Raw genomic sequence first — 27,063 nt, forward strand, 5'->3', positions numbered from 1 at the left:
CCTGTCGGGGTTTAAGGGCTCAACATACGCGTGTGCGTGTATTTGGATCTTTCGCCGTCAGTTGCATGATTCTTATCCAAAACTTCACAGCAGACAGAACAGTCTAAAACCGTCGGCCAAAAAAACTTTCGACATTTTGTATTTATATGTTCGTAAATTATTTCGAGCGCTCCAAGCTGATTGGTTTCGTAAATCACATATCATTGAAAGACGATCCCCAAGCCATGTTTGTCCGAATAAATGTTTTATGTGCCCGAGCGGTATAAAGAGAGTTGATGTAATGTTGAAGTGATACTGTCAGCACAATGTCATATCAGTATCTATCTGATAACAAGCTGTATCACATGACGCTGATGGCGTTTACTCCCGAGGTGAAATGACAACACAAAATGGAAATCTAAAGGTGATCCTGTGTTGTTCTGACTGAAATATAGGTAAGTACTATTTTGATTGTTTGACTGGAGTTATCAGGCGGGTGTTCTTGCCCATTGTCTTTGAGTAGTCGCGATTACTGTACGTTTGTGATAAGCACCAAGACGGTGATACTGGTCCCGTTTAAGGACTGTCCATTATGTTGTCTAAGCTAACATCGATTTGTTCTTTTTTTTCGAAACAAGTAATCCGATTGTGTTGATAAAAACATTGTCATTTTATGTTATGATGAAACTGACACACTGAGACTTGGCTGTGTGGATTTCTAGTGTAATGTCCTTTACAAACAATACTGTCACTTGACAGATGACAAATCGACTATCATCCTAGTCACGCGAGTCCATGCACTGACGACCGAGTTGCGTCCCTTGCTTTTGTCACGATACGATGATCGTATGGTTGAAATGCAAATTTATTCTTGGAAGGCTGATTTTATAACTTTAGGGCTACTTGGCCAATACGAGGCCTGTATACGTCCAACACATTGATTTGATTTATTATAAATCGTATATTATTAAATCGCCAAAAGGAATCGTGTGAATTTATTTCAACATTAATCTAATTAGTTAGAGTAATTGATTTAATCTTGTCACCGTGTCGAGTTGCTGCGTCCCTTGCTTTCGTCAGGATTCGGTGAGCATGGTTCCAAACTGACTATGTTATGAAGATTTTGGCCATCACCGTCAAATGAGGTGACGTGAAACAACGTTGATGAGGGAGCTGTGGATGTTTATCCAGCACCACACTAAGCATGGACATGCAGTAGGGGCACCTGCAGGGTTGTGCCCCTTTGGCACCACAGAAACAAGTGATCCTGGGTTTGAATCCCCGAATCCACGTCATAGACCTGCATGCTCTCTGGCTTTCCGTCCACAAGGGTGGCAGAGGGGTAGCACAATGGTTAAAGTGTTTGCTCATCAAACTGAGGACACGTTCGATTCCCTTTGAGGGCACAATGTGTGAAGCCCATTTCTGGCGTCTCCGGTTGTGATATTGCTGGAATGTTGCTGAAAGCGGCTTAAAACCATACTCACTCCACCAACCACTTACTCACAAATTAAGCTTATACGCACTGACACAACAGAAACACTGCTCAAAACCGCGTTAAACCTAACTCACTCACATGCCCTGATTTACTCTTGTTTACTCATAGTAACACAGTCACACTTATTTCGCTAACAGGCCGAAAGAAGTCTTCACCCAAAACCAGGAGCACAAGCTCTTGAATAGACGCATCGCAGTTTGCAAACACACCGTTGAGTAAACATTGTTCAGTGTGTCACCCTTTTGTTTGCTTTCATCACTCCCATAATGAAGTCAGTCGAGTCTGTTGGAGTTGATTCCTCTTGATGGGGATGACATTAAAGCTATGTTTAACCCAACCCTTACACAATAACAGGGGAAATGAGGATATCCTGGACTAGTGATAAGGTGCACCTGCCTACAGGTAACGAGGATGCTTTAGATGGCGAGACCAATCCTCTCTGACGTGTTCAAAAACGTACCGATTAATTCCAATGTAACTCGCAAAGGATTACGCATAACATATAGATTCAGTGGAACGCACATCATAATCAAAACATCATACCAACTCGGTGAGGTTTTTGCCATGTTTTGTCCTAATGATAAAAAAGTTGTTGAACTAACTATCATTAGAATATTTGCACAGTTCACTGTTTATTACGAGGGAGGAGTGCAGAGAAAGGCACAGCCAGGTGTTCGAGAAGCACGGGCACAAGTGCCGAGAAAGTTATTCATTAACCTCTGCTGTGCTGTCTCCACGCTTTCTCGCACACCTGGCTGTCCCTTTATCTGCACTCCTCCCTCGTAACCAATAGTGAACTGTGTCAATATTTTAATGATAGTTTGTTAAACAACTGTTTCATTTTAAGGAAAGATATTCTGCAAAAACGTCACAGAGTTGGTATTATGTTCTGATTATGTACGCCTACACCCGTACAGTTTATACGTGTTTACGCAGTGTGGGTCAGATTGCATAGTAACTGCTTGTGCTTTGCAGCCGGGTTTTCTGTGTCGTAGTTAAACAAGTACCTGTAGCTGGAAAATAACATATCTCGAGCCTAAAACTTGGTTTCGGCGCCTGGGTTATGCACAGTAATATATGTTTTATTTGTAGTCGGCTCCAATCAGCTGAGCAAGTCAACCACAATGGAGATGAGTGTGGAGACGCACCCTCTGACTCGCTCCCCAACCAGCGTCAGTGTCTACAACAGTGTCAGCAACACCGCCTTCAGCGACAACATCACCCGGGAAGGTACCCCAACACCCGTTCTTTGCTGTTGGACTCACTGTTGGACTCTACTGAGGGACACCTCTTTCTGATAAATAACTGAATGACACTCTTTTTGATAAATGATACATAATCTTGTTGACGGAACACCTTTTGATAAATGACAAATGAACACTCTTTTGGACAAATCATACACTATATGATGAACGGAACTCTTTTTTTATATGACTAAATGACCTCATTTTGATCGATAGTTCATCAAAGATGAACGGCACATTTTTTTATATATGACTGAATGGTACAGAGACTGTTTTTTTTAGATATAGTGTAACCCTCAAACATCTCTAATACACCAGGCAACACTCAAACACTGGGGAGATGTCGTGTTACCCTCAAACATCTCTAATACACCAGGCAACACTCAAACACTGGGGAGATGTCGCGTTACCCTCAAACATCTCTAATACATTAGGCAACACTCAAACACTGGGGAGATGTCGTGTTACCCTCAAACATCTCTAATACACCAGGCAACACTCAAACACTGGGGAGATGTCGTGTTACCCTCAAACATCTCTAATACATTAGGCAACACTCAAACACTGGGGAGATGTCGTGTTACCCTCAAACATCTCTAATACATTAGGCAACACTCAAACACTGGGGAGATGTCGTGTTACCCTCAAACATCTCCAATACATTAGGCACCAGTCACACATTGGGGATATATGATGTGACCCTCAAACACCAGGCGCCATTCAAACATCTTCGCCCTGCAAATACAGTATCTCGTAATATCACTAAACTACGCCCCCATATTGAAAGCTCTAAAACCTACAGGAAACAAAGAATAAGGGTCTAGCGAGACATCATGTGCCCCTTGGAGTGCTCTTTCATCTCACTGAAATGAGATGGACTTTCTGTGCCCACCGGGACGAGGGGTAGTTAACTGGTTAAAGCGTTCGTTCGTCTTGCCGAAGACCCGGGTTCGATTCCCCACACGTGCACAATGTGTGAAGCCCATTTCTGTTGCCTCTCGACTTAATGTTGCGGGAATATTGCTAAAAGCGGTGCAAAACCATACTCACTCATTCACTATGAGTTCCAGATGACCCCCAGGTCAGCTACCAACCCTCCCCTGAGCCCCGACACCGACAGGAACGCAAGACCTTGGATGAGGTCATTTACCGCATTCGCTATTCCCACGAAAAACAAAGGTAGATCTTTTCTCTCAGCTGCCTGAATGTTAAGTAACTTTATACCTTCTGAGCTTCCTTAAACTTTTTCGAGTTCTTCGCTGAAACTAAATCCAGCTAAAACCTCGAGCGAATGAGCCGACAAGAGTCACCTTTGTGTGAAACACAAAAATCTGGGTTACAACTGGTCCTCAGCAACCCATGCTTGTCTTAAAGTGCGAATAACGGGATCGGGTGGTCAGACGCGCTGACTTGTTTAACACATGTCTTCATATCTCAAGTGCATTTTGGAACCGATGACATGTGTCAACCAAGTCAGCGAGCCTGACCATCCGTTAGTTGCCTCTTACGACAAGTATGGTCGCCTTTTATGTCAAGCATGGGTTGCTGAGGGTCTATTCTACCCCGGACCTTCACGGCTGTGTACTTGAGGACGACGTGGGAGACAGAAGTTCCTAGCTGTACAACTGATGTATTTTGACTGCATCTGGTAATAAACAAAAACAGTTCCAGCCTATTTCTGTAAACCAGTGAAAATGGTCGATAAACACTTACGGGACAATCCAGTGACATTCTTCACAATGTAAAGACCTAGCTGTCAATCAGAGGTGAAGGTTGCGTCCCTTAGTTGTGCCAGGATCCTCTGACAGTCGTTTCAAATCAACAATTCGTCCCATTCATGATCCTTGAATTTTAGCAATATGTCCATGGTCGTGCATGGGCTTTTCTCCCGCATCACCAGATGAGATAACCTACTGACAGCGCATAAAGCAACATAAACTCATTCACTCACTCACTGATGGCAGCTTCGACTGGTCGAACGACATCGAGGCGGTGAATTCAGGGGAGATGGATGCAAGGGGATCGGTACATCAGGACTTCCTCAACAAGCTGCGAGAACAGCCCCTCCATATTCAGCAGAAACTAAGGCTATCCAGGTATTAACACACGTCTCCACAACAGATGCTTTCTACTTGTTGGGAAAAGCCTTCAAATGGTAATCTTGGGCGGTCTGGTAGCCTGGTGGTTAAATCGTTGGCTTGTCACGGCAAGAGCCGGGTTTGAATCCCCAAATGAATACAATGTATGAAGTCTATTTCTGGTGTCCCCCGTCGTGATATTGCTGGAATATTGCTCAAAAGGGCGAAAGTCCACACTCACTCAGCTGGAAAACCACAGACAGGCAAGTACCCTTCTTCAGTGAACCAAGTTCTGTGCATAGTCAACTTCTTTATTGCAGTGTGTGACGTCACTTCATCACTTGCTTGATAACGGTGTTAGTACCTACATCAAAACGTTGCACCCATTGCAAGAAAGAAGTTGACTACCCATAGACCTTGGTTTTCCTTCACCTATACAACTTCTAAAATGCTTTTCAAAGAGGAACTTTTTTCAGTGTACCACATACAGGCAGTTGTCTTAAGTTCTGTTGGAAACCAAACATAGTCAAGTACTTTCCGCCACAGAACCACCATGCAGAGATTTCAACAAGAATATACAATTAAACCCTGACAGTGAAAGACAACTTAACAACGCAATTCAAACCTCACACCTTCATTTCATCAATATTTTGATCTACACACCTATATGTGCTATTTTAAACAATAATGGCATGGGTTTTTTTTCCAAAAAATGATAACATTTTTTCTGTCCCCATCTACAGATATCTCAGAGACAATCTTGATGCAGATTCCATGTACACAAGCTTTAAAAGCCGATCAAAGAAATCACGGGTAAGAATACAAATAACTTAATAACAAGTTTTAGAGACATAAAGTGATTGATAATCAGTGATGACGTCACTGTTCTCTGTAAGGACAAACATGCCCCCTTCCACCGGCATTATCTGCAACTTATATGATGTTTTATGACGCACCTGTTTGTGGAAACCACGAGATAATTCGGTCCTGTAGATGTTGCGACATTGAAATGTATCTTCATTCATGTGTTTTAGGCTGCAAGGATCTACGGGGACTTTGGAATCGGATTTTGGAGAAAGAACATAACTAAAATTTCTGGTAGGTAGAACAGATCCTGACATACATGACATACATTCAAAAAATAAAGCATGTGTTTTATGCGCATGTACCAGGGACTGGCGAAGATTCTGATCCCCAACTAATTGTCGTAAGAGTCATACAGTAAATGTAGTTTTACGCCGCACTCGGCAATATTTCAGTTATATATACCAGCAATATTCCAATTAATGATCGAATCTGCATTATCTTGAACATAATGACCATTCACAGATTTAAGGGCTGTCAATCTGAAACACTATAATGATACAGTTGCTGTCACAGCTTAAGAACCAGACGGGCTCATCGCTTCACTTTGCGAACACATTTTATCAAGGCTCTTTGAAAGAGATTTATCAAAAAACCCAAACAAACAAAAAAGAACATTCTCATCATACAGCCGGAATTCTACAATCGACTCAATGTTTCAGCAGAAATTCTTTATAAAAGTTGAAAGGGTTTAGTCGCTTTTATGTTATGATATCTGTTTCCAAAACTAATTCATGAAATGTTTGCTCCCCTCGCAGCCTACCACGGCAGCAACGTCGCCTCCTACTTTCTCTTCCTGAGGTTCCTCACCTACCTCAACATAATCATTGCCCTGCTTCTCCTCGCTTTCATCAGTATGCCACAGGTAGGCAAATTCTTTTTCAGTTTCAACGGGTTAGGCAAATGCTGTCATCATGGTACCACAGGTACAAACAGGCAGACCCTACCTCAGTATGCCATATGTAGGCTTGCACGTCAGTATTCAGGTAGAAACACGTTTTCGTCAGTCTTCAGCTGTAAGGTCCATGCCTTCATTAATATACCAAACCAGACACTAGGACTGTAATGATGGATTGTTAGTGTTGAGTCTCCGATAGCAATTAATTGATGCTAGAAATGAAAAACCATCGATGCACTGATAGTATGTGTGACTATCGATAGTGTAGTAACTGACTTCCGTTGACAAATATTTGTGTTGTACTTTTACTTTCTTATTGCTCACCCCTGGAAGATACTGCAGTGTAATATTTTTACGGCAATATTAGTTTAGTGTAATATTTTTACGGCAACATCAGTTTAGTGTAATATTTTTACTGCAATATTACACTAGTGTAATACCGCTAGATGTATGACGTCATAAGGGTTCAGAGTTATGACGTCACAATGCTAATGCCGCTATCGCAGTAGTACTGGACCATGTTTGACTCGAGGAAAAGAGGGAGTCTTCACACTGTAGCCTCAGTTTCTGTCAGTTTGTGTTGGATGTAATAAACACAATAGTAAACTCGCTTCTGTGAAAGACCATTCTCGCTTTCGCTCGTTTGATAAAAAAATCATTCACTCGTTTAATAAATATGGTATAACACGGAAGGCCGTTTGTTTGAGTGCAGGTGCAGACTTGAAGCTTCATTGAGTTTACGTTTCATCTGCTTAGGTGACGTTTCTGTCAGGTATTAAAAGAGACAAACTACTTCAACTAGTTTTTATTTCAAATAAACTGTACTTTCATTTGGAAAGACTTCAAGTGAGACAATTCAAGGAGTAAAAACTACCACTATCGCAGTAGCATGCTGTAATAGACTATCGTCATAGCTGTTATCCCCTCAATAGTCACCCCTTCTAGATACCTGTTAGGTAAACACTATCACTAATCACCAGTGTACCAGAGGTGGGTAATGAGTATGCCACAGGTAGATTACGTTTTCGCAAGTCTTCTGAACGAACATAGAAAGGTCAGTATAAAAATCACAGAATATACAATTCAATCTTTACAAGTTACCTCAGATCTGTGCAATATAGATCACCATTATTCTGGAATATATCCCAGGTAGCGTCTGTTTCAGATTCTGTCAGGGGATGCAACTATCCCAGGCGACGTGGTGGGATATTTTGTACGTATATCATACATAGTTGATAAATGCATAGTTTATTGCCCTGCGTGAAGATCCTGGGTAGAATTGGTCTTTAGCAACCCATACTTGTCGTAAAAGGCGGGATCAGGTGATCAGGCTCGCTGACTTCGTCGATACGTCATCGTGACATAATTGCGCATGATATTGGTCACTCGATTGCTCACCCAGGCTCAGTTATTTACATAATATTTGAATATCGTTGAGATATTACTGAGTGCAACAAACAACAAGCAAAACAAATCATTCCTGTGTGCCAGATCGCCGGATGATCAGGGCCGGTTGCACAAACCTATCTTAAGCCTATGTTAAATCTTTGGATGTGTGATCAGCTATGCGTCAAGGTGGCATAGTGGAACAGAGCCCTGGTATTGTTCAGATACCACCTACAATAACATAGTAATTTGTTGTGGCACAGTGCGCGCTCACCTTTTAAACAACACAGTTGCAACTTTTGTTTTGTTGCATAGAGAAACGTTTCGGTGTATGTTCTTACACTACGATGAAGCTAAAAGCAATGACGAGTAAATAGTTATTCTTAAATCGTATACTTCATTGCCGGCAAACCATCGTCTAGAATGCCGATAATGTTTAAGGCTCGGAGGCTATGTATTCACGTAGGATACAATTGTGATTGCTGACAGTTTCTTCTGGAATAATTCTTTTTTTTTTTGTTTGCTAAAATCTCAGATGCACACGGATATTGACAGACTTACAACCGCACTACCTATTTGTTCATCAGGAAGGGTTTTACCAAAGGAGCAACTTCAGAATGAAAAAAAGGTCATTCTGAATAGCTTTACCAAAACCGAACAAAATTGTTAAAATATTTATAGAGACTGTGTGTCGTGAGAAAACAATTGTATGACGTTTTGAATGTCGCGTGTTTTGACAGGGTGAGCTTTCCACAAGCGTGATGTTCTACGGGGCGTACAGCAACACAACATGGGGGTACTATGAACGACCAATGGCGTACTTCCTCACCTGGGGTTCGGTCAACCTGCTGTCTTTTATTGTCATAATTCTCAGGTAAAACTATTTTGTTCATGTTGTCAAGGTGATAGAAATGCGGTTGTTAAACTGCGTGTTTGTTTAAAATGAAACAGGTTTTGTTTGAGTCGTACAAATTTTAACCTATAATTCCTGTCAGCCCATGGTTTAACTTAAAACATTTTAAGAGCACTTTTACATCACAGGAATATTGTCTTACTGGATTGTGGTTCTGGAAAGAGTTTGGGGGATTTGGTTACGAAACCAGCTGTTAAAAAAGTGCACATCCAGTAGACAGCCATTGAATGACCAAGCAGAACCAGGGCATTCTCTGTTTGAATAGCGCAACACCAATGCCAGGAAAAGTACATTTTTGTGTACCTTGTCTTTTACCCCAACAAAATCTGTTTCCGAAAAAGCGAGGTCTTCTCTGGGCTCTACATATTATGTTTTCCCAAAGTGTTAAACGTTTGCGGTGTGCATCTCTACGGGCCATCCAGTTGACAGCTAACATGTGCCGAAGCGGTGTAGGTCCGGTTACTCGGTTAGAACTGGTCTACCGGGATCGGGTGATTAGGCTCGCTGCCGTGGTTGACACATCATCGTAATCCTATTGTGTAGGTCCTGCTCTTGATCACTGGATTGTCTGGTCCAGACTCGATTAAGTATCGGCCGCCGCCATCTAATTCGAAAACTGCTGAATGTGGAGTGAAGCAACAAGCAAACAAATGTTGACACACCTCACTCATGCTTTAGATAGTCTGAACGCATAGTTCTGACTTCCTGATGCTGTTGTATTGAGTTATTTTATGGTAAGACAAGGTTCCACCTCCAGCATGCTGTTTCGGTTCCGGAGAACCAAACACAGCAGCTCTGACGAGGAGATGACGTACACCTGGCGTCTCTTTACGTCATGGGACTACTCCGTGTATGAGAAGCAGGGAGCCAGTGACCGGAAGGAAGCCATTAAAACGGAAATGCTGGTAAGGGGAAGTAACTCTAAACGAGTGCCAAAAGGACTCGCTGAACACAGGACAATGCTATTTCTATTATGTTGTATGAATTGCCTGGATTGAGTGATCATTAACTGTATGCTTCTTTTTGTTATGTACATATTGACATTGAAAAATGTCACACCTCATATTTTCGTATCTTCACAAAGTCAAGAAAGCATTAGACATTTAGCCGTCACATGTGTCAATACGTCAGACAGGCATAGTTTTTACTGTGTGATTGAATTTTGCTTGAGGTGACCAAGCAAATTTTCTTGATGCAAGAAAGAGCACACGGTCCCTTCAAATCCCAATTAAAACTGCGGCCAGTGAGTGAGTGAGTGAGTTAAGATTTTAAGTTACATCGTCAACATTTCAGCCATCGTGAGTAACTCAAGATATATTTGTAATAATTAATAATAATTAATTTGTAATAATTAAAGGTACATTCGCCGCCAGGCTTACTTTTGCTTTTGCGCATAGAAAACACAAAGGATGGTCAGAGAATAGAATAGCAGAATTTTCACTCCTTCATAGCGGTTTAAGCACTTGAAATTGATACGAGGCACATAAAGTAACTGTGCATACAAAAAATAAAAATCTAAATTAATCAAACCTGTGTAGACACATAATGATTTAAACTCAGAGGCTACTGACATGTATTCAACATGCAACATGCATGCACGTGCCGCGTTCCGTGACGTCAGTGGTTTCGTCCTTGAGAGGTGGAATACGTTGCTGCACGTGCATTCCGTGAAAGAGATACAGAGCAAATGAATGCCACATAATACTATCACTTTAGAATGTTCAATTTCCGCCATTTGCGATCGTTCAAAATATTAAACGGCTACTGAAACGCAAAGCATGCCAAGGCTAGCGTCTGCACAACGTCAAGAAGCCATTCGGATGGTCCATGGGAGAATGTCTCAACGACAAGTGGTTGCACATTTCCTCTGCCACCGGAACACACCATTTCTGCACTGGTGAGACGCTACCAGAACACAAAAGACGTCGTCCATCGGCAACGTTCTGGACGTCCACGTGCAACGATGCCAAGACAGGACAGATGGATAAGGGTGACCCACCTTCCCCACAGGCTTCAGACTTCGCCGAATTCACCCCCAACACAGTTCGACAACGTATACGTCATCACGGGATCAGACCAGGACGTCCCGCCATACGACCTACGTCAACAACGGCATCGACAAGCTCGCCGAATGTGGTACTGAAATCATGTCCACAGACCCTGATTTTGGTGTAGAAATGTTGTTTTTACAGATGAGTCCAGGTATAACATTTCCCATTAACGCGTGGGAGAACAGGCGTGTGTCTTGGAGAGGAATGGATGTGGTTCCGTGATGGTCTGGGGTGGGATAACAGCACGCCCTTTGGTAATTGTTCAGGGCAACCTTACTGGTGTGGGCTACAGGGATAAGATTCGTCGACCTGTGGCAATTTCTTTTCTGCAAAGTCATAGCCCTGCGTCAACATTCCAACGGGACAGTGCCCGCCCTCTTGCAACACCACAACGTTGACTTAATGCCTTGGCCTGCAAATTCTCCGGATCTCTCTCCGATAGAACATGTTTTGGACGAGATGGATCTTCATCATCCGCCAGATAACGTCCTTGACCTTGCAACAGAACTTGAGAGGATCTGTCGTGACATGTTTGATAGGTTCTATGCGTCGTCGATGCACTGCTGTTCTTAATGCCGATGGTGGACATACCCGTTACTGAGCTTGTGACATGATCGTTTGACCCGTGCCCCGCTTGTGGACTAGTGACGTCATTGTGCTTGACTTTTCAATTGAAATGCTCCCGGATTGTTATGCTCTCATGATCCTTCCATTACAGTTTATATGTACCTTTGACATTGTTATCGTACTTATCACCTGGGAAAATATTTTGACAGTGCACAGTTTCTTTATGTGACTAGTATATTTCCTTGCACTCGTAGTGATGAGTAAGCGTATTATATCAACATAATCAACTGATTTTAGGAACTTGTGCGGGAAGACAGAGGGAAGAACAAAAGAAAACAACGTGGGCTATGCTCAAGGTAATGATGACTGTGATATCTGATGCTGCTTGGTAGTGTTGATGATGTTGCTGGTCATGCTGCCGTTGATGAGTGATGGTCTGTTGATGATGCTGATAAACACATGTCCTGTAAGGCATTTGTGCATTTTCCACAGACTGTACTGAAATACCGTCAACAACTGTGGTACCCTAAGTGAATTTGCAAATGCAGTCTCTGTACATTCGGTATGCCCCCGTGAACATTCGTGACCGACTCGTGTTATTCCGGGACAAACCGAATAGCAAGACGGTTCTTCTCGGAGGTTACGGAAAGAGGCGAGTGGAGAGGAATGCCCCCTTGAAGCGGCTGGAATAGGTCATGAGGAAACCATGTTTGATGCAAGTGAGTGAGTTAGGTTTGGTTGTTGGGTGTTAGTTGATTTTTACGCCGCGTTTTGCATTATTTCTGCAATATCACAGTGGCTTACAGCTGAAATGGGCTCCACACATTATACCGATGTGGAGAATCAAACCCGAGTCTTCAGTGTGACGAACGACCGCTCTACCTACTAGGCTACCTCTCGGCCCTAACTGATGAAAGGCGACTAACAAAAGAAACATGTCAGTGCTTGTTAATATTAATGTAGAGAATGAAAACACATTATGTACAACATTTTCGTCCCCGCTGGCGAAGGTGTATGTTGGTGATACTGAGGGTGGTGGTGAATCTGTTGGTGATGGCGGTGTTGGGAGGCAGTGGCTACCTCATCTTCCTTGTGGCCAACATCAAAGAGACGCCGATACCCTTACCAGATTTCTTCAGCGATTTCCTGGATAGATACGAGGTAAGTGGGATCGGTGGCCACTCAAGAGAACACTTCTTGGTCACGGAACCACAGGCTGATAGAGTGAGCATGGACCTCATGCTGACATTGTACGCCACATGCTTGTTTCCTAAAGGGTTATCCAGCGACTTACATCCTCCGAAGCCAGGGGTATATTTCAAGAACATGTAATCAGAGTTTGTCCGTTGGTTTGTTGTTTAACGCCGCACTGTGTAGATCGATGATCATGATGTTTATCACTGGATAGTCCAGTGCACACTCGAGTATTCACAGTCCACCGCCATATAGCTGAGATATTCCTGAGTCCGGTGTGGAATAACAAACAAACAGAACGATTAAGATGATCTTAAAACTGAATTCAGATATTATGCATTAATATACCACCCCCAAAAAAGAAACGCAGAGGCGATTTGTACTTTTCAAAATCTATAAATTACCTATTGTGATGAAACAATCGTGCTAATCTGTAACAAACGCGTTGATAACATGATTTTACACAATTGCACATGTAAAAATCTATGTTACCTGAAAATGTTGATTTTGATGAGATTTCTTACAAAGACTGGAAAGTCATCGCCGCAACGCAACAGAAATCCGGCACCTTCCAGTTGAAACTGTGCACCAAAGAGCAGTCACTGTTTGGCAATAAAACTCCAGATTACTTTCAGAAAATAGCATTCGGTTTGAAGGAGTTTCAAGGTGAAATCAATACGTCACGCCTTGACTCTGCGACACGCAACATCGCGATTGAAAGAATGCATGCTGGAGATTACCAATCTTCTGTGCGAGGAGTTTGAATGTTAGTCTGAGCAAGATATCATGACTTGCAGCTCGCTGCAACTAACAAATGACCGCCCCTGTAGTGGCAGACCTCGAGTTGCCCAAGATCGGTACATCCGGGTACTACAATTGCGTGACAATTTGTGGACGAATTATACATGTTTGAAAATACAACATATTCGTAACAAATGTCTCGTCTATGCGTTTCTTTTTCCGGATAGTATATTTCTTATGATTGCACTTGTGTATTGCAGCTGCCCCTAGTGGTTGCAGGTCTGAAGTTGATTGTTCCTCTTGTGTTCAGCCAGTTGATCAGGTTGGAACAGTGGCACCCAAGAACGGAGTTGAAACTGACCCTGGGCAGGTAAAAGGGCATATCCAACATTAAGTTTGATGATTTGATGATGGTTAGAATGGGTCTTCTGCAACCAGTGCTTGTTGTCTGTGAAGACCCGTCTGGGAATCTGTCTTCAGTATCCATGATCTTAGTTAGATCGGATCGGATGATTTAGGCTTGTTGAGCGAGATATTCTCTGGGATTGACCAAAGTGTACATGACGTCGGTTTTCGACCCATACTCTTGGCATTTCGTGACAAAGCTGAAACAGGTGAAAAAGCGGTGAAGATCCGGGTTAGAATTGATCTTCAGTAACCTATGTTTGTCGTAAGAGGTGACTAACGGGATCGAGTTATCAGGCTCGCTGACTTGGTTCAGACATGTCAGAGTATCCCAGTTGTGTAGATCGATGCTCATGCATTTGACCGCTGGTTTTTCTGGATTATTTACAAACCGCTGCCATAAAGCTGGAACATGTGCTGAGTGTTGCGTAAAACAACAGTCAATGATTGTCCAAAGCGACTGAGGGGCCAAACTTGGGAACTTGGCTGAAGTAGGAAAAATTGTGGATGCCCGTACCGTACTCCGTCACTTCATAATCTTTTATCGTCAACAGGACGACGTTGTTCTACATCGCCAGCCTCATCGTCTTTGTCGTGTCACTGTATGACGTCACAACCGAATGTATTGCCGACACTGCAAACTCCACCACAGAGCAGGTAATCTGTATGTCATGCTAAGAGTCTGTATGTCATGCTAAGAGTCTGTATGTCATGCTGAGGCACCGGTAGTCCTAAATGCATGAAATAGACAGCCCTCCCGAAACTCTTCAAGGTATCCCAGCAGGTTCCTCCAATGCGCCATCTGGTGACGCTGACTAATTTAGCGAGGTACTAGTGCCACCTTAAGATGCTGTAGGGGCTTGTGGTTGCTTGCTCGTCACGCAGAAGACCCGCGTTCGATTCTCCTCATGGCCACAATGTGCAAAGCCTATTCTAGTGTACCCACTATGATATTGCTGGAATATTGCTGAAAGCGGCTCCCTCACCGTTGATTCATCCAGGGTATAGTGGATATTTATCAGAACGCATACCCTGGAGATATCGAGGATGTCATGTGCCTAAATAACGATAAAACAGATTTAGTCAGCTTTACATCTCGAAGGTTAATGTGGCACATCACAAGAAGTCCTGAAAGTTTCGATTTGAATGTAACTTTAGAGGCTAAGTGTTCATGGCAAACATTGATCACTGTTTTCATGTGTTACTGTGTTTGTTTCCAAAGAGAAACGCCTCGGAGTTCTGTTGCTGGGAAAACGAGGTTGGAGAGCAAGTGTTTAAAGTGCTTATCCTCGATCTGGGCCTCGTCCTCGTTGTGGGACTCATATTTGACGTTCTTCGAGCTGTTATTGTGAAGTCTTGTGGCCGCTTAAAGGTATTTTCAATTTCATATGTACTATGCATCATCTCACCAACATCGTCTCACCCAAACATGTGTACCGTGCCAGGACATCGTCTCACCCATAGATATCTACTGTGCCAGAACATCGTCTCACTCATAGATATCTACTGTGCCAGAACATCGTCTCACCCACATTGGTGTACTATGGTAGGACATCGTCTCACTCACGTAGGTGTACTATGCCAGGACATCCTCTCACCCACATATGTGTACTATGGTAGGACATCATCTCACCCACATTGGTGTACTATGCCAGGACATCGTCTCACCCACATTGGTGTACTATGCCAGGACATCGTCTCACTGACATATGTGTACTATGCCAGGACATCGTCTCACTCACATATGTGTACTATGCCAGGACATCGTCTCACTGACATATGTGTACTATGCCAGGACATCATCTCACCCACATATGTGTACTATGCCAGGACATCGTCTCACCCACATTGGTGTACTATGGTAGGACATCATCTCACCCACATATGTGTACTATGCCAGGACATCGTCTCACTCACATATGTGTACTATGCCAGGACATCGTCTCACTCACATATGTGTACTATGCTAGGACATCGTCTCACCCACATATGTGTACTATGCCAGGACATCGTCTCACTCACATATGTGTACTATGCCAGGACATCGTCTCACTCACATATGTGTACTATGCTAGGACATCGTCTCACTCACATATGTGTACTATGGTAGGACATCATCTCACCCACATATGTGTACTATGCCAGGACATCGTCTCACTCACATATGTGTACTATGCTAGGACATCGTCTCACCCACATTGGTGTACTATGGTAGGACATCATCTCACCCACATATGTGTACTATGCCAGGACATCGTCTCACTCACATATGTGTACTATGCCAGGACATCATCTCACTCACATATGTGTACTATGCCAGGACATCGTCTCACTGACATATGTGTATTATGCTAGGACATCGTCTCACTCACATATGTGTACTATGCCAGGACATCATCTCACTCACATATGTGTACTATGCCAGGACATCGTCTCACTCACATAAGTGTACTATGCCAGGACATCGTCTCACTGACATATGTGTACTATGCTAGGACATCGTCTCACTCACATATGTGTACTATGCCAGGACATCATCTCACTCACATATGTGTACTATGCCAGGACATCGTCTCACTCACATATGTGTACTATGCCAGGACATCGTCTCACTCACATATGTGTACTATGCTAGGACATCGTCTCACCCACATATGTGTACTATGCCAGGACATCGTCTCACTCACATATGTGTACTATGCCAGGACATCGTCTCACTCACATATGTGTACTATGCTAGGACATCGTCTCACTCACATATGTGTACTATGGTAGGACATCATCTCACCCACATATGTGTACTATGCCAGGACATCGTCTCACCCACATTGGTGTACTATGGTAGGACATCATCTCACCCACATATGTGTACTATGCCAGGACATCGTCTCACTCACATATGTGTACTATGCCAGGACATCATCTCACTCACATATGTGTACTATGCCAGGACATCGTCTCACTGACATATGTGTACTATGCTAGGACATCGTCTCACCCACATATGTGTACTATGCCAGGACATCATCTCACTCACATATGTGTACTATGCCAGGACATCGTCTCACTCACATAAGTGTACTATGCCAGGACATCGTCTCACCCACATATGTGTACTATGCTAGGACATCGTCTCTCTCACATATGTGTACTATGGTAGAACATCGTCTCACTCACATATGTGTACTATGCTAGGACATCGTCTCCCCCACATAATTATGCGTACTATGCTGGGACATCGTCTCAGCACCTATGCTATACAGGGACCCCATGTCTGCTCTATACGAGGACACCCTTTCAAGCCGTGCCTGCTCTATACGTGGACATTCTTTCAACCTCATGTCTACACAGCACGAAGACACCTTTCAACCTCATGCCTACACAGCATGAAGACACCTTTCAACCCCATGTCTACACAGCATGAAGACACCTTTCAACCCCATGTCTACACAGCACGAAGACACCTTTCAACCCATGTCTGCTTTACACAAGGACACCCGTTAAAACACGTCTGCACCGCTTGAGGACACCCTTTTCAACCCCGTTTCTGCACATCACGAAGACACCCTTTCAACCACACGTCTGCAGAGCATGCAGATACCCTTTCAACCACATGTGTGTAGAGCATGAATAACACCATTTCAATCTATATCTGCACAGAACGAAGACACCCTTTCAATCTATGCCTGCACAGCGCGAGGACATCCTTTACCACTTAATAGTAATTGTGTTTTCTTTGTGTTGTACAGTATCGCGAGATGGACGTAGCTTCTGGGGTGTTAGATCTCACCTATGGTCAAGCACTGGTCTGGCTCGGTCTCTACTTCTGTCCATTCCTGGCACTGGCGGGCGTTGTCAAACTTGTCATCCTCTTTTACTTCCAATATGTCATTGCCCGCACGTGCTACGTGGCGCCAAGAAAAGTGTTCCGAGCCTCGAGATCCGGGAACTTCTACATGTTTATTCTACTTCTCAACCTCTTCTTCGCTCTCTTTCCCCTGGGATACGCCGTCATAGAGTGAGTCCAGAAATATATTACCCATGGTTGTTACATTTGCGTAGATTGATGCTCATGCTGTTTGTCACTGGATTGTCTGGACCAGTGCTGATTAATTACAAACCGCCGTCACATAGCTTGAACATTACTTTAGTGCAGCTTTAAATAACAAACCAAAGAACATCTGTGGACCTACCATTTCTGGATTGGAGTGTCCTTAGATGTATACTGCCACTGGGTACTTTTAGGGACCATGTAATGTTGAAGGACGTTGAATTACACTCATGCAAGCACAGCTTTTCAGATTAATTTGAAATACATACGATTATGCATAATTTGAATAATTTCAAACATGACTTACATAATATTTACGTCAAAATATGAAACCACTGCTAGGTTGAATTGAGTGAGTGAGTTCAGTTTTACTCCGCACTCATAAATTTTACAGCTTTATTGTAAATAATCAAGTCTAGACCAAACAATCCAGTGATCAACATCATGAGCTTCGAGCTGTGCAGTTTCGAACTGATGACATATGTCAACCATGCCAGCGACTCTGAAAAAAAAACAACAAAAGCAACCCCCACAAAACAATTTGCGTTCTCCGTCCACCTTTGTACATGTATATCAAAATTGGCAGCAAAACTGTCCTAAACATCTGATCCTCAGGCCAGAAGGGTGTGGCAACCGACATTCATCGGATCCCACTTGATCCGGATGTCAAAGTGTTCTAACTTCGGATCCGAATTTTATCCTTTATGAACGGGATGCTCAAATGTTTCGTAAATTCGGATACCACGGAAATCCGAAATTAACGCGCCCGAGACACTTTCAAGACAAAGCTACTGTGACTATTATTAACCGCAGTTAACGCGGATCCGAAAGTAATATCAAATTGCAAGTTACGTTGTACATGTGCAGTTTACTTGTCATTCTCTTCCCGCAGAGGTTACGAACGTCTGTTCTAATACGGCCATATTTCGCGGTTCTTGTAAAATCCCCTAGCGGCAACAAATGGCAGCAGATTTATCTACGATGTGACAAGTAACCCACTGTGGGAAGAGAATGTTTACTCGTACACAAAAACACAAAGTTTTATTTATGTTTTTATATGAAGAACGGATATGTTATAGTGGTATTTTGCACATGCACGTCAAACTGATTTCTCCAAGGTCATGGTTCTCGACCTCTTCTTTTCCTCAAAGTGGTCTCAGACCTTCCAAACTTCGGGCATTCCGCTCACACAAAGCACTCACGCCATGATAATATTAGCGGCGTTAAACCCAACTACCCCACTCACTTATTTTGCAGACTTCAGCCATCCGATGACTGCGGTCCGTTTCAGCTGGAGCGACATGTTTATGACGTCATCGCCTCACGCGTGGGAAACCTCCCTGATTGGCTACACGACGCTCTGGATTACATTGCAACACCCTCTGTCGTTATCGCCGTCATAATATTCCTGCTGTGAGTTACACTCATAATATTGGTTACGATAGCAACCAACCGTAAACATTCGGATTATAACGGGTCTTCAGAAACCAATGCTTAACTTGAGCGGTGATCGGTGATCGGTGATCGGTGGTATGGTCCACAGACATGGTTGATCCATGTAATAATAGCATTCTGGTTGCGAGGTCGGTGGGGTAGCCTAGTGGTTAAAGAGTTCACTCGCCACGCTGAAGACCCTGGTTCGATTCCACATGGTTAAAATGTGTAAAAAGTCCATAGATGATGTCCCCGGCTGTGATAATGCGGAAGTCTTGCTGAAGTCGGCGGAAAACTAAATTCACTCCATTTGCAAGATCGATCCTGATGATGTCAATCACTGTATTGCCCGATACAGACTTCACTCACAGCCCGTCCTTAATGCTGGAATAATGTCGAGTGTGTCGCTAACCAACAAAAAACACCATAAAACAGGCAATAAACGTTACGGAAATTTTGACGAATGTACGATTTGAAATTTATCGCTTTTTGCACCAAACGAATAACACGCTTGTAGCTTCACATCTAGAATTGTTTTTATCATCAATAGAAGTCTGGGTATACAACTGATTCTATAAGTCTATGGCGACGTGTTTTTATCATCAATAGAAGTCTGGGTATACAACTGATTCTATAAGTCTATGGCGACGTGTTTTTATCATCAATAGAAGTCTGGGTATACAACTGATTCTATAAGTCTATGGCGACGTGTTTTTATCATCAATAGAAGTCTGGGTATACAACTGATTCTATAAGTCTATGGCGACGTGTTTTTATCATCGGTAGAAGTCTGGGTATACAACTGATTCTATAAGTCTATGGCGACGTGTTTTTATCATCAATAGAAGTCTGGGTATACAACTGATTCTATAAGTCTATGGCGACGTGTTTTTATCATCGGTAGAAGTCTGGGTATACAACTGATTCTATAAGTCTATGGCGACGTGTTTTTATCATCGGTAGAAGTCTGGGTATACAACTGATTCTATAAGTCTATGGCGACGTGTTTTTATCATCAATAGAAGTCTGGGTATACAACTGATTCTATAAGTCTATGGCGACGTGTTTTTATCATCGGTAGAAGTCTGGGTATACAACTGATTCTATAAGTCTATGGCGACGTGTTTTTATCATCAATAGAAGTCTGGGTATACAACTGATTCTATAAGTCTATGGTGACGTGTGGTAGCCAAGGGGTTAAGGCGTTCGCTCGTCATTCCAAAGACATGGGTTAGATTCCCCAGATGGGTACAATCACCCATTTTTGTTGCAAAATAGTCCATAAAAGTTGCGCAAAGAAGCAGTCTGTCGTATGTTTGATCAAATGGTAGAAAGCTCTCTAACAGTGTTGCTGGTATAAAAGATCAAATCTCGCCAGGGATTCCTTTAGTGACCTCAGTTGAAGTTATTGAACACAACGAAACAAAACTTTAGTGTCATATTTTCTATGTTCACGGTGTCAGTCTCTCGACTGTCTACTCTGATTCACGTCACAGACGTCGGTTGCCACCATGCAGCACGTGGTCCTGGTCTCACCCCGTCATCGATTTTGTATCACCGAAGTTGTCCCGATGTAGTCTTTTGTTCACTCTCGTATATCTTGCAAGTGGATGGCTCATGAATTACAGGACAACCAGTTCTTGTGAGAAACAAAGACAACATCGACATCTCTGTTCCCGACCGTTTAAAATTCGAAATGTAAACATCACTTGTTTATTGCTCGTTTTTTAAAAATAATCCACCGTCGATGGTACATGAGTTTAACAAAGAAGTACATACAAAATGTACAAGATGACTAAATGATAGTCAATAAAAGTGTTTACAAACAATCTTAATGAATTTCGATACATTTTTAAGCGTAGATATTTGACATGGAACAACTTGACGGAATTTTGACGAATTTGGCCAGGAACAATATGGTTCTTTAATCTATGATTTATTTGTGTCTGCAAAATAACTACATTTAAATAAATTGTTAAATTCATATCCAATCAAATGTGTATCACATAAGTTACAAAATCTTTCTTCTCTTGTGGTGTTTTGCCATATCCCAGCTTCTGTGGGAAACTTATGCTCGCATGTCCTAAATTAATATCTGGGAGAAGTAGATGTTCTTCGAATTTTGAGAGCGCTTCAGAATCTTCTTTAGAGGAATCATATTGCTCATCCATGTTTGTAAAAAATTGTCTTTTAAGACTGATTCAACACTGGAAATGATTCAAGTTGTCACAACCATCAGGCAATCCACACTTACCGAGAATATGTTTGAGAAATGGATATTTGATGTTTTGTTTTGCTTAGTAATATATTGAAGAATGAAAGCTGCTATTTTGTTTTTTGGATGTGAGACTGTCAATTTACACAAATACGAAATTAGTCATTTCGAAATTTGGAGCTTAATAGGTTCCCTGTACATCATGAAATTAGGTGTGTTATACCATAAACCTGTCGCTAATTTTAGACAGTTTCGATTTACTCTATCATGTCAGTCTTTCATGTCCCCATATTTCACATCCATACATCAATATTGGTTCTACTAATCTATCAAATGCAGAAAGGAGCAGGTCTAGTGACAATTTACCGCGCTTCAATAGTGCTACCTTGGTATGTAGGTCAGCGTATTCACGTGGTACATTGGTAGTTCCTCGGTCAATATACGTCCATATGAACAGGTATTAACCTCCGGAAAATCTTTAATTGCATGCAAGCGTCATATACATTACGGTAATACCGTTATACAACGTTCATTGGATTAGCTTATTGCATCGAGAACATTGACCCTGGTGCGCCAACAACTTACTTTGACCGAGGCTGTCTGTACTGTTTATACTGACTCCGAGCCGACCAGTACTTGTTGTACACATTAATACCAAGGGCCAGACAGGGACCAACGAGCACCATATTTCAACTTAGGGCGGGATACTTGAACCGCTACACCTCAGAGGCGGCTTCACCAAGAAAGAAAGCGGGCGGGAAAAATTGGCGATAAAGATTTTATTCACTGATTGAAATTTTCATAATAAGATCACTTGGCGAGTCTTGAAAATATGAAGATCGAATCGTTTTCATTCGGAATTAAAGAAAATGTATGTAAAGAAAGATCAAACTGGTCATGAGTTCAAAGGTAAAAAAATATATATATATACTTTTTTATCAAACCAGGGCATATATTTCCACACTGAGAGAAGAAAACGTTGTGTTTGTTCCCGTTGGAATGAACATTAAGACAGCGATGGATATGAGAAACACAGAAGAAAATTACTGACAGTCTCATAAGTGACACCGAAAAGAACTCATCAACGACCTAATTTGCACCAGGTTGCGTCTTACATGGCGTCATGCCTTGAATCAAATGAAATACTGTTCATGGCGCAAAACCATCTTCTCTCACTCAATGTCAGGCTGAAACTTATCTTTCAAAATACATATTTACCACCAAAAATACAAATCCCCCTTTCTGCCGATCCCCATAAAATAATAGAGCCTAGATAATCTTTGGTTTCCCAAAACCTGATGCTATCAGGACTTACGTTGAATTAAACGTTGGTAAATATCTTATACCTGGATGACAGACTTAATCAGTGTAAGACTGAAATGGAAAAGAAACGTCGCCGGAGACTGTGTAGACGTCCAATATCTTGATGTTGAACTAGCCCTAGTTGCTGTGTTCAGAAAACAAGTGAACCATTGCCATTCGAGCCGGCAATTTATGTCTGAATGCATGCATGATGCATGATGCAGGTGCATCTCGATTTCAGTGTACGAACTCTTCCCTTTCCATTAACAAAAACATTTCTCACCTCAATCTCAAGTGATATTCAACTGGGCAAAACAGACTATATGACCACGATTCATGACTTCCTCAAACTCGACTTCCAGTCTATATTTAAAAAATAGCATAAAATACTCCATTGATGCTACAATATTACGACGTTTCTTTTGTCCTTCAGTATATATCGGTTCTCTAATGTGCGGTAGGTTATCCGTCAAATGCCGTTACTGACACTAATACTTACTTACCTACTTAGCCCCGATTCCCCTCGTGGGACACAGGCCGTATTCTCCAGATCTCCCCGTCCTGGGCTTTCCACTCCGGCTGGTGCCAGATGAATCCTGTTTTCTTTTTATCACCATCGAAGTCGCGTCGTAGGTATTTTTCGGCCTGCTCCCCCTTTTCCCCCTGAGTATACCATGTTAGCTTAAATACTGCTAACTCATGATCTAATACCACCTGTCCCGATTGACACCTGGTTTATCCAAATTCTGTCGACCCGGACACTTGCTTCTGACTCAACATAAAACGTTCAGGACTTTAATATTGAATTCACAGGTTTGATTTTACGCTGCTTTTGGTAATATGCCGGTAAAACATGACAGGGGACACCAGAAATGGGCTCATCTACCGTTCACAAACCAAATGGGTTTGCTCACTGCCGTGCACCGCCTACTTCTCGTAAACGTGTTCTCTGCGCCGGTTCCACTTATTCTTGTTTGCAGTAATATAAGACATTTATACACGCACTTTTCCTTCAGACTCCTTCTCTTCTACTACATGGCGCGGTCCTCGTCTTATAAAGAGGTTGGCAAGCAGCTCAGGAAACAGCTGACTATGGTAAGTACATGCCACTTCAGGATTATGTCGTCATCCACCCTTCGTGTTATAGCGAGAGGTCTGGGTCACAATTGTTTTCCATTGTTGACTGTGATGATAGCAGTAAAATTATAATTGCAAATAAAGTATCTGTGTAGGGTGACACTAGAAATTCTTGAATGATAAGTCTTGGACTTAAGGGGTGAATCTCCCAACAATATTCAGTTCCAGCATCCGCATGCTTCGTCGAGTCTTCTAAAGAGCTATGTTTCTCTTCAAATTCAAAAGAAATGTATCATAACATCCAGTCTAAGTAAACTTTGACTCAGTTTTATTCGTTACACTCCACCACTGAGTCCAACAAACCCGACTAGAAGGTCGTGTCAGGTAACCTTTGAGCGACCTATGACCGTCCAATCAAACGCGAGACGGTTAATTAGATTTAACCAGTCAGATAACAGCTACTATTTAGGGATCGGAGGGGCTTTCAAAATATTCAGGTCACTGACACAGATCTCTCCACAAACAAAAATCTGCATATAACCGTTATTTGACCTGCAGTATATACGCTTTGGGGTTTCTGTTGACATGGTTACCATTAGCTAATATTTCCGAAAGCTAAACACTATTTTCAGCGACTGTTTACTCACCGTTGTCATCGTTGTACGTACGCCGTGTAAATCACCCGGAATCCAGCGTATGCTAATTAGCATTCGGAATCGTTTGGGTGCGAACCTTTTCAAAATGAAAATGAAGACCACATCTTTGTATATTATCACACTAGATCCTAAAGAGTAGAATTCTTGTGACATAATTTTGACACCTTCGGATAATGAACTGTCTAGATTAATATGTGCACAGTTCAGTTCAGATGAAGTCCTGTTGTAGAAAATGGCGTCGACGCACTCACTTTGTCGGGCGTGATTCTAAACCATTGTGTTTCATGAGAAACATCTGGTTTGCAGGAAAGAACGGTGGAGAAAAAGAGGATCTTTCTAAAAGCAAGGGCTCTTCAAGGTAAATGGTAAACAAGAATTGTGCATCATGGTAAACTGTCAATGGTGCAGGGTTATGTAGTCCCACGTAACTTCCATACTTCCATAGTTAAGAAAAAAACAAAAAACAGCGGTCGTTTTCGCAGGGGCCGGAGGCCTAATATTACTCCAGTATTGTAAGTTTTTCAGATACCGGAACCCTACTAATTTGCCAGTATTGCAAGTATTTCAGGGACCGGAACCCGACTGTTGTGCCAGTATTGCAAGTTTTTCAGGGACCGGAACCCTACCAATGTGCCAGTATTGCAAGTTTTTTTTATCAACTGAATGTTGCTGAACGCCGCAACCCGCAATAGTATTCCCCACAACATTCCCATGGCACGTGACAATACAGACCATATCAAAGACCCGTAAAGATCCTCATTAGAATTGGTCTTCGCGACTAACGCGACTGTGATGAGAGGCGACTGACGCGTTCGAGTTTACAGGTTGAAACTTGGGACCATGATCATGCTAATCACTGGATTGTCTGGTCCGGACTCAATTATATACAGACCACCGCCATAGACCTGTAACATTTTGTTAAACAAACAAAATAAAACATCAGCCAGTGAGTGAAAACACGTCCGCCGCCATTGGGGCTAGATGGTCGCCATCTAAATATAAGTGTGTGTGAGTTTAGTCAGCGGGCCTGACCACCCGATCCTGCAAGTCGCCTCCCATGACAAGCATAGTCACCTTTTGTGGCGTGCATGGGATGCTGAGGACGTAATCTACCCCGGATCTTCATGGGTCCATCTAACAAAAACACTCGCTGACCTTGTTCACACACGTCATCGAAACTCAATGATCGATGCTCATGCTGTTAATCACCGGATTGTCTTATGCTTCCTTATTTACTAACCAACGTCTTGCATGTCGATCAAACCTCTTGCCTCTCACATAAAACTTGCAACCTTTATAAAACTGCAGTCTGCAGATGCACGAACGAAAAATGCACACACTTCTGACAAACATGATACGATAAATAACCAATGTACAAGATACTGGTGTATGGTATTGCATGACGCTCACTCAAGCATACAACTATCCATCTGGACAACTTCAAGCGGTGCCTTTAAAAACCTTTTAAAGTACATCTAACAACATTTTATGAATCCCAGTATAACATGTTACATTTGACCATTTTATAAGAGACATTGTGCATTCACGGCTTTCTGCCTTTGGAACCGTGCCAATTTACTCTTATCATGGGGGTACACAAACTCCGCAGTTGTCCGACTTCCGGTTTACGTGAGACTGGAACATAGCAAAACCAATTTGCTTGGGCAGGGTCGTAGTTTGACTTTTCTTGATGGGCGGTGGGCACTTCCTACGTTAATAGAGCGTTATGTCAACACTTTGAAGCAGAAAAAGTAATCTGTAAGAAAATGCTAAGGAAGCAGTTGCCCCGCTGCCCCCTGGTCTACCTGCCCTGTTGATGTTGACAGATAATTTGCATAATAATAAAACATAAAACAGCTGCATTTGTATCATTTTCTGGCTGAGGCCGACTACCTTTTGGGTCGACCCACGCATGCTGTTTATAATTACGTAAGTGCATATAACATCTCACCTAATGACAGTTAGTATCAGTTAGCCTGATACATGTCTCTTAATCTAATGATACATATTGTGCTGTTGCATTTAATACCGTCTATTTTCTTCACAGGCCGTTCCCTATCAAGACCGTCAGATGCAGCAAGCGTTTCGAGCGTGTTTACTGACACAACCCCATAATTCACCTGTGAGTGAACTTAAATTAATGCCCAGTAGACGTGTCTGCATCGTCTGGTCGGAAAGCGAGTTGAGTAGTTGAAAATCATGGCGAATCAGGTCACAGGATTGTTGCACGACTAAGGGAGGTAACTCGTCTGTGTGATAATGATAAAACAGAAGACAACAAAGGAAAGCCAAAGTGAACTACGATGAGTGAGTGAGTGAGTTTTTCGCTTTCAGCAATATTCCAGCAATGTCACGGCGGGGGACACCAGGATCGGACTTCACACATTGTGCCCATGTGGGAATCGAACGTCTTCGGCGTCACGATGGAAATGATGTGAAATTTCTTCTATATGATCCAGGACAGTGACCACGTGATTACTTCAGAATAAACCAAGGTTTGTTTTTAATGC

The 27,063-nt window shown here is 42.5% G+C and overlaps 1 protein-coding gene across 1 annotated transcript; it reads left to right on the forward strand.

Annotated features, from left to right (window-relative positions):
* The first annotated feature begins 322 nt into the window (after positions 1-322).
* On the forward strand, positions 323-27,063 carry LOC137268565 (transmembrane channel-like protein 3). The gene is made up of 20 exons (XM_067803133.1): positions 323-434; positions 2,570-2,707; positions 3,792-3,900; positions 4,686-4,817; positions 5,543-5,612; positions 5,834-5,897; positions 6,422-6,528; positions 7,727-7,774; positions 8,688-8,821; positions 9,618-9,765; positions 11,776-11,834; positions 12,489-12,639; positions 13,674-13,783; positions 14,373-14,475; positions 15,041-15,190; positions 17,568-17,836; positions 19,127-19,282; positions 23,837-23,915; positions 24,860-24,911; positions 26,601-27,063. The coding sequence occupies exons 2-20, from the start codon at positions 2,602-2,604 to the stop codon at positions 26,666-26,668; spliced, it is 2,115 nt and encodes a 704-aa protein (XP_067659234.1). The 5' UTR covers positions 323-434; positions 2,570-2,601; the 3' UTR covers positions 26,669-27,063.

This window comes from Haliotis asinina, chromosome 16 (assembly GCF_037392515.1).
Source record: "Haliotis asinina isolate JCU_RB_2024 chromosome 16, JCU_Hal_asi_v2, whole genome shotgun sequence".
NCBI classification, from domain to species: Eukaryota; Metazoa; Mollusca; class Gastropoda; order Lepetellida; family Haliotidae; genus Haliotis; species Haliotis asinina.

Excerpts from the sequence above, each read along its gene's own strand:
- LOC137268565 (XM_067803133.1), top strand. The coding sequence starts at position 2,602 with ATGGAGATGAGTGTGGAGACGCACCCTCTGACTCGCTCCCCAACCAGC. Across the intron at positions 5,613-5,833 it reads GCCGATCAAAGAAATCACGG|GCTGCAAGGATCTACGGGGA; the intron begins GTAAGAATACAA and ends CATGTGTTTTAG. Across the intron at positions 19,283-23,836 it reads GCCGTCATAATATTCCTGCT|ACTCCTTCTCTTCTACTACA; the intron begins GTGAGTTACACT and ends CTTTTCCTTCAG.